This window comes from Hakea prostrata, chromosome 1, assembly GCF_041222555.1.
Source record: "Hakea prostrata isolate BN-2017 chromosome 1, UWA_Hpros_2, whole genome shotgun sequence".
In the NCBI taxonomy this organism is placed as follows: domain Eukaryota; kingdom Viridiplantae; phylum Streptophyta; class Magnoliopsida; order Proteales; family Proteaceae; genus Hakea; species Hakea prostrata.
The window spans coordinates 21,160,282-21,168,856 of NC_142600.1; the positions used below are offsets into that span (position 1 = coordinate 21,160,282).

The 8,575-nt window shown below is 34.7% G+C and overlaps 1 protein-coding gene across 2 annotated transcripts; it reads left to right on the top strand.

Moving 5' to 3' along the window:
* The first annotated feature begins 4,831 nt into the window (after nucleotides 1-4,831).
* Nucleotides 4,832-8,366, top strand: LOC149028216 (vacuolar cation/proton exchanger 3-like). Of its 2 annotated transcripts, none has more exons than XM_089169360.1 (12): nucleotides 4,832-5,283; nucleotides 5,510-5,577; nucleotides 5,691-5,719; nucleotides 5,810-6,006; nucleotides 6,119-6,331; nucleotides 6,448-6,576; nucleotides 6,891-7,007; nucleotides 7,108-7,161; nucleotides 7,261-7,377; nucleotides 7,458-7,547; nucleotides 7,670-7,734; nucleotides 7,831-8,366. In XM_089169360.1, exons 1-11 carry the CDS (start codon nucleotides 5,014-5,016, stop codon nucleotides 7,676-7,678), a joined length of 1,293 nt encoding a protein of 430 aa, XP_089025486.1. In that variant the 5' UTR covers nucleotides 4,832-5,013; the 3' UTR covers nucleotides 7,679-7,734; nucleotides 7,831-8,366. The 2 variants fall into 2 exon arrangements, with proteins under 2 accessions (XP_089025486.1, XP_089025495.1); XM_089169369.1 differs by having other exon boundaries at nucleotides 7,834-8,366.
* Nucleotides 8,367-8,575: the final 209 nt, after the last annotated feature.

The window sequence follows — 8,575 nt, forward strand, 5'->3', positions numbered from 1 at the left end:
GTCATATCTTTACAAAAAAAAACACTCCTGATTTCATGCCTGACGTAGCATGACTAGGATTAAAGAAAAACCCACCAATAAAGCCTAGTAAATTATAAATATGAGATGTAAATTCTCAAAATTATTGATCCAATATCAACCATGGAAAGCACAGTTAGGCTCACAGAGGAAGGTATCACAGCATGCGTTGCACAATCAGACAATGATATTTCTCCAGTCAAAAGTTTTGAGTCGTGCATGAACAATACACAATCAAAGACAATTCCACTTGAAGTTTTTTGGTATTCCATTCATGATATGCTACAAACAAATGCAGAGCATGATTTTCACGCTCATGAGAATTATTCAAAGCCGCATGACTACCCAGTACTATCTAGTACGGTACATTATGCTTTTAAATCAATTTAAAGGTCATGCACGTAAGCAAGAGACACCGAACATTTGTCATGGAGATTGCCTGCCTGCCTGCCTTAAAAACTCCACTTCACTACTTTGATTTGGACATGCGAAGCTTCTTGGAAATTTATTGATTTATCATCACTCACTCTATGATAGCTACTGCATGAATAATAAAATAAATGATAACCAATACCTAATTTTATCAGTAATCTTATATATATAACCTTCCGTGCATGCAGGATTCTTGATGGAGATAGGAGAGCAGAGGCTTTCAAGAAATGGGAAGACAGGTGGTTCGGATAATACCCACCACCACAACGACAGTTTACTGGATATATATATATATATATATATCTCTGGTTTATTTATAGCCGTTTGATAATTTCAGCTCTGTACGTACGTGAATGTTTTTGTGCCACAGGTTTGATTCATGGTTGTAGTGTCTAGCCAAACAATGGATAAGGACAATTTTCAATTATTGTTCATGGAAAGCGAAAGCAGTAGTGATTTGTAGTTGGAGGAAATTTCTTGGTAGCTTCTCAGAGAAAACAGAGACCATAAGATAATGAAGGAAGAAAGAGAGCGACTTGTGACTTGTCCCAGTGAGTAGCTGACAAGTGTCAATACGGAACGATCAAGGATGGAAGCTTCCTGGAAAGTTCTTGCTGATAAGTACGGACGACGATATGTTTTTCATATACTAACTGATTTTTTTTTTTCCGTCATTAAATGATCAACTAAGACTATAACTTTTCGTTCCCTTCTTTCCAAACGGCAAGCAAAGTTTGTTGGTTTGTTTTTTTTTTTTTATTTTTTTTAATTTATCTCTTTCTTTTGGGTAATTTTCCAAACAGCATGCTCATCATTGTCGTTTGTGCTTTTAATTAACACTGTGATGGTAGTCACAAAATTATTTTAAAGTGTTGCGCAATGTCGTGCAACCTACAATCTAGATCGAAATTTGTAGTCGAGACAAAATCTTAACTATTCACTTTGTGTAGGTGAACTTTTTTATAAAGTTTAACTGCGAAATAAATGGTCAATCTCAATCACAAATTTTAATTTAAACTATGGGCTGCACATTATTATTTAGAAAATTTGAACATCTGTCACTGCCACACCTTTACCTCTCCCCCCTAAAGAATTTGTCATTAAAAACCTAAGCCTAATGGTGGTTTTATGTAATGACCACATGAAAAACAAATAGGTAACAAGATCACACACCACTCAAATAAAATACCAAAAAAAAAAAAAAATCTTACAATTCTTTTGTGGTGAAATCTCCACACAAAAAGTTACACTTCGAAAGTTAATTGAAAATGACATAATTTTTTTACTTGAGAAGCTAGCGGAGGATAACAAACTTTGTAGCTAAGGCAAATTACGTATGGATCCCTGAATTTTGAATTAATTATATCTACTATTCTTGAAAGAAAAAAAAATTATAAATGCCCCCTTGCCATTAAGGGGTGGAGTTAAATGATGATGCTAATCGATTAACAAATATATTAAATGTTAATTTTACCTTTCTTTCTTTCGGGTCAACGCATTCAGGTTTGTCTCGCCTCCCATTTTCTGTATTCTCGATGCATTCCCAAGTTCTTTTGCATTTGTTGACTATTTTTATAACAAGAGTTGAAGGAGTAGCGATGGACATGATACAAAATCACATAACTATAAAAGTAATAGCAGAAAGGCTCTATGCACAAGAATGCATAAAAGGGCCAAGAGGAACCCCAAGATCTTGTCTCCACTACTAGTTGAGGGAGATCCTTTGCTACAAGTTGTATTGTTCTACTGATTGTTAACCAAAATGTCAACTTTTCTATAAGCTTTAACCACTTCGTCAACCCACTCGTTTGCAATTTTCATCGAAACCCAAGTTTGCAGCGATGACCAAGGGGTTTTGGGCTTCCTGGGTTTTGGATTGTGTAATCATTTGCAGGGTGTCTTGGGCATCCTTGTCCCCTTGTCCTTGCATGTATGGAACGTCACAGTTGCACCCTCCTTTGTGAAGTAGTGGCAAACTGCCCTACCTATCCCTGAATCTATCCCCATCGCGAATGCCGCTTTGCCCCGGAAGTATTTGAAGAAATGACTAAGAGAACTCAAAATTTCATTAAATTTTCATAGATTAAATTAATCGAATGATTGATTACAAAAGTGCAAGAGGGAAAAAAATCCACCGACCATTTTGGCTTCTATGTGTAGAACCCATCGTTTTAGGTTAAAATGATTTTAAGGAAGAGAAAAACATGAAGCGATAAAAATGATAATTAAAAAAGAAAAGAAAAAATAAGTAAAATTAGTATCTAATATATTTGTTAAAGAATGACATTATCATTTAACCCTCAACGGTAGAGGCATTTGTGGTTACAACTAACATGAGGAAATGAGCCAAGTTGTCCAGCAAGTTGATATTGCCCGTCAAATCAAACCAATTAGAAATTTGTTCGATGCCGTTCAAATCAATCAAATTTGAGGTAGTGATCACTTTGTCACTGAAAAACTAAGCTTTTTCCTCTCTGAATAATTTGAAACTTCTTATCTTCACAATGTTTATAATTCATAAGTCATCTCTCTTCGAAACAAATGCTGTTGAAGGTGACTGCGCATAGCCATCAATGCTATTGAAGGGTCCGTCTGATTATATGAAATCTTTGGATTCATAAATTTAAAATTTATATCCGTTTGGTAGTGAAAATTTTTGGATTTATTAAATTTATTTATCTTTTTACATTAAAAACGTGAATCTATAGATTTATGGGTATGTGGTGAAATTTCTGATTTTCATTCTTACTATAAAAATGCTAAATATTTGCACATTCACAAAAAATCATGTTGACCAAATTTTTCAGGACAAATCCACAAATTTCATTACGTATATTCAGATTAACCAAATAGTTATTTTTATGAAATCTCTAAATATTTGAAATCTCTAGACTCATCTAACCAAACAAGAACTAAAGTCTCCTACTGTAAATTTTTTAGCACTGCCCCTTATATTTCTTCAAGAAGACCATGTTTAATTATGAACGCTATTAAACATCTAGACCTCGTGCATTAGCTAAAAGTACAACCTTTTTTATAACGATTTATCATGTTTGCTTACAAAATTTTTTGAGTTTTTTTCTTAATTATTTTATTATTACATGTCAGGGTTATACCCTTTTTTTCAACAAGAAAAAAGAAAAATGAGGTTCGTCCGAGCTAGTATGGCTCCACTTCTACTGCATTCTCAAATGGGTGGCTTTATCTAAGTTACCTTGTGATGCACCTTCAACATAAGTTTATATCTCTTATCTTGTTATTTTGGTTGTTATTAATATATATATTTTTTATTTATGATGTTCATTTATTACATTTGATATTGTTTATATTATTTATTTATTTATTTGTATAAAGATGCTTTATTAAGTCTAGGGATGGGGATATTATTAATATGCCTCAGCGAGAGTCGAACCCACGACCTCTTCACTAAGAAGTGTTGATTTCAACCACTAAAACAACTCTGCGTTGGCTGTTCATATTCTTTTTGTTAGTTAGGGTTAATATCTAACTCTATATTTTAAAAAAAAAAAAATTCTTGGAATTTCAATACAGTTGGGTAGAGGTAAGTTTCTGGTTGAAATTTTATCCGATTACGGTAAGATGTTTAAATGATATATTATCAACTGACATTTTGACATTTACTAAGGTTGAACCGATAAACCTAGTGATTAGGTTGTACTTCCTAAAACCCATCAATTATCTATAGTCAATTGGCCACTTTTGAAAAACCATTAGGTCAAACAACTTTTTCTCAAAAACTGGATAGAAACCGGAGATAAAAAAATAGAAATTGAAAAAATATAATCAATTGTTTATCTGATGAGATAATTATTGGATAACCGACAAAGTTTCGAATACAAATTTGGATATTTTTTTAAATTTTTGCTACATATCTAATTGAATTCGAATTGCAATTTTATTTATTGGATTTGAATACGGAAAGTAGTGTATCTAAGGTAAATTGAATTCGTTTAAATGTTTGCATGCACTATGATAGAACTTTTTCTCATTTTTTCTTTTAGAATTCAACATTATGAATTTGTGGTACCATTACTTACTCTGAATTAGATCCTATTTCATTATAATAATAAATAAATAAAAACCATGAGGTAAGAATGGGAGAGAACATCATATTAAAATCGAGTGGGTAAATCAACTTCTTTGTGTTTCTCTTTTCAGATTCTCGAATCAAGAAAGATATATTTTTTGGGGTGTGGGGATACCATGCAATGGAGATCATATCTTGACACCAGAAGAATTATTAATCATCCATAATTGATTTTCTCTGTTTGCGACCCCATGACGAACATGGATATTTAAGATATATACATATATATACATATGAGAGCTAATGAAGCTTCCAGGAAGCTGCCTAGGAAGCTGCCTTCAAGAGAGTATTAATACTGGCAGCATTTAGCTCCACCTCTCACAAAACCGAGAAACAAGCAATTTGCAGTAAGCGGTGTTGTCGTTTCTCTGCAACAGGAAGCTATCAGTTATTTGAACAAAGAACTTTCCTGGGTATTCGCGTAATATTAGTAGTAGAAACTCCAAATTGCAGTAATGGCGTCACAACAGGAGCCTTGGATGCTGGAGAACGGAGGAAATCTCAAGGGTTCCAGCAAGGAAATTAAGCACGGGCGAACCGCACACAACATGTCTTCCTCATCACTGCGGAAGAAATCTGATCTTTCCCTTGTCTCAAAGGTTCGATGTGGGCTTCTCAGGAATCTCTTGACCAATCTTCAAGAGGTCATCTTGGGTACCAAGCTCGCTGTGCTCTTCCCTGCCGTTCCGCTTGCCATTCTCGCTTCCGTTTACAACTTCGGAACGGTGAGTGGAAAGTGTTATCTTTTTTAATCTTTTATATTTTAATTAATTGCAGGCGTTGAAAATTCTTTGACTACTAGAGTATATTACTGTAACCCTTGACTTGAATCTCTTGACCATCATATCTGGGTTAACTTTTTCCCTTTTAATGTATAGGAATTACAGAGAATGTCTACTATTCATGTCTTTTTATTTTTTTAATAATTTATGTTTTGTCTTTCTGTAACAGCCATGGGTGTTCGCGCTGAGCTTGCTAGGGCTTACCCCACTTGCTGAAAGAGTCAGCTTTCTCACTGAGTTAGTATTTCTTAAATCCTTAGCAAAAATCGCTTGATTAAGTCCATTCCATTGCGAAAAAGTTGTTAATAAATTTCTTCTTTCTTTTTCCTTGTCTCCAAAAAAAATTGCAGACAAATTGCTTTCTACACTGGTCCCACAGGTATAATCTCCCTCTCTCTCACACACACACGGTCGCACAAACCCTTGTAGAGATATGATTTTCATCTGAAAGTTGATGTGAATTTTGCAGTGGGAGGGCTACTTAATGCAACATGTGGTAATGCAACAGAGCTGATAATAGCATTGTTTGCTCTTAAACAGCAAAAGATAGCAGTGGTGAAGTACTCCCTTTTGGGTTCAGTGCTTTCAAACCTTCTTCTTGTTCTTGGGACTTCTCTCTTCTGTGGGGGCTTGGCCAATATCAAGAAGGAACAGAAATATGACAGGGTAAGATGAGAATGGCAAAACAGTACTAAAATCAAATATAAAAGATTCAGAAAAGAAAAGAGTTTTTAAGATATTGTTGTTTTTTGTTCCCCTTCCTCCCCCCATCAAACAGAAGCAAGCAGATGTGAACTCCCTTCTGCTGTTGCTGGGACTTCTATGTCACATGTTGCCTGTCATGTTCAAGATCAAAGGTGGCTCTACTGAACTCATGGAAAGCTCCATTCTTACATTGTCGAGAGTGAGCAGTATCATCATGATGATTGCATATTCTGCTTATCTCTTCTTCCAATTGAAGACCCATCGCCAGTTATTTGAAGCCCCAGAGGTCTTTTTAACTGCCTCAACTTCCATATTAATTATCATTTCCATTTTCTCAATTTGGCGGTTCCTTAACTTGTTCTACTCTGATCATGAAAGTGGTTCCCTGTGGAATTGGAACAGGAAGAAGATAGTGATGAAGTGAGTTCAGAAGAAGAGGCTGTGATCAGTTTCTGGAGTGCATTTGCTTGGTTGGTGGGAATGACTGTTGTCATAGCTCTGCTCTCAGAATATGTTGTGGGCACCATAGAGGTAAAACCGTATAGCCAACGCAAAGCTGTTCTAGTGGTTAAAACCAACACCTCTTAGTGAAAGAGGTCATAGGTTTGACTCTCGTTGAGGCATATTAATATCCTCATCCCTGGCTTAATAAAGTCCCTTTGTACCAAAAAAAAAAAAAAAAAAAGAAGGTAAAACCGGAAAGCACACATACACACAGAGAAAGGTTAAAATGGTAAATGATCATGTGTTGGGTTAGGACTTGAGATCTGAATAGAATTCATTCTTTGAAAGCTGAAAAATACATACGGGATTTGTGAATAATGTGGGTTGTTCATAATAATCAGGATGCATCAGAAACATGGGGTCTGTCAGTGAGCTTCATCAGCATAATTTTGCTACCAATTGTTGGAAATGCAGCAGAACATGCAGGAGCAATCATATTTGCTTTCAAGAACAAGTTGGTGAGTGAAGTGATTGCAGATTTCTTAAGAATTATTAGTTTGAGATCAAATTCTTAGTTGATCGTTGATTTAACTTGACTTGGTTTTGGACATGATGCAGGACATATCTTTGGGTGTTGCTCTAGGGTCTGCAACACAAATTTCTATCTTTGTGGTAAGATTAATAATCTTTAAATGTCTATCAATCTCTTTCAGACTCACCCAACAAAAGCTATTTTAATCACTCAGCTAACATATATTTTGTATGGTTCAGGTTCCTTTGACTGTATTGGTTGCATGGATCATGGGTGTTAAAATGAACCTTGACTTCAACCTCCTTGAGACTGGTTCTCTTGCTTTGTCCATCATTGTCACAGCCTTCACTTTACAGGTATATAAGCCAAAAATATATATATATATAACATTGATGAAAATCGAATAATCTTTGAAATAACAATTACTCACTCGCAGGATGGGACATCACATTACATGAAAGGATTTGTTCTCTTGCTGTGCTATTTTGTTATTGGAGCATGCTTTTTGTTCAAACAACTCCCCTTCGTAAGTAACTTACTGTTTTTTTATTTTTATTTTTATTTTTTTAAGAACATACTATATTTCTAAGGAGATTATTCGATCTCTTTGTCACCAAAACTTATTCTGTATTTTCTTTCTGATGCCAGACAAAGTGAATGCTCTAAACCTAGGAGTTCAGTCATCAATTGGAGGAGGTTTGGCTGCTTAATTGGTGAGAAATCAAGTCTTACATTTTTTAATTTCATTTAAAATTGTTAAAAAGTTGAAATAAAATGCTGATATGTGCAATAAAATAATGTTGATGCAGCAGGCCAAGACCAATATTGGAGTTGATACCCAACAAATAACTGGAGCTGGAGTTTAAAACCATGGTGGATGCATCTCCATTTAAATGATGAAATGGGTTTTACCAGTTCAGAACAACTTAATAAAACACATTAATTCTGCATATCGATTGAGGACTTAAAGCTGTGAATCAAAAGCAAGTTGAGAGTAGATGGATTGTATTACCGAATGAAAGATGTGATCACCTTGAAGCTTTGGAGGAGCAGAAACCCTCAAAAGAGATTGTAATTGTCGACAATAAATAGAGTTGTTTTATTTATATTATTACATGGTAATGGGAAAAGATCAATAATTAATGCATAAGGGAACTTAGTTTTTTCTTTTATTGCTTTATATTTTTCATTTTTATTTTCTGGGTAGGAATCTTTATTTGTTTGTACTGGATTATAGTTAATAGAGGCAGCAGCGAAGGGTCACCATCAGTGCTGCTTGGCTTCTTGGCTTTTTCTTGTACAAGCTTTCTGGGGCCAAGCCAAACTGTATTATTTGCTGCGGAAAGATGTCATTGCTTTGTGCTTCTAAGCCTGGATGTTTATGGTGGGATTTTCTTCATTTTCATGCATATGTTTTTCTGTCTCACTGCACGTAGAAGCCAATATGTCTAAGATAGTATTTGTTGTTTAATTTTTTTCATTATTGTAAGAATGGGTTAAAGATAAATTGGTTGGTTGTACCACAAAACTATATAATAATAATAAAATAAGATA

Bases quoted from the DNA above. Each gene is read 5' to 3' on its own strand.
- LOC149028216 (XM_089169360.1), top strand. From the start codon at position 5,014: ATGGCGTCACAACAGGAGCCTTGGATGCTGGAGAACGGAGGAAATCTC. The intron at 5,284-5,509 runs GTGAGTGGAAAG...TTTCTGTAACAG, and splicing joins CCGTTTACAACTTCGGAACG to CCATGGGTGTTCGCGCTGAG. The intron at 7,008-7,107 runs GTGAGTGAAGTG...GACATGATGCAG, and splicing joins TTGCTTTCAAGAACAAGTTG to GACATATCTTTGGGTGTTGC.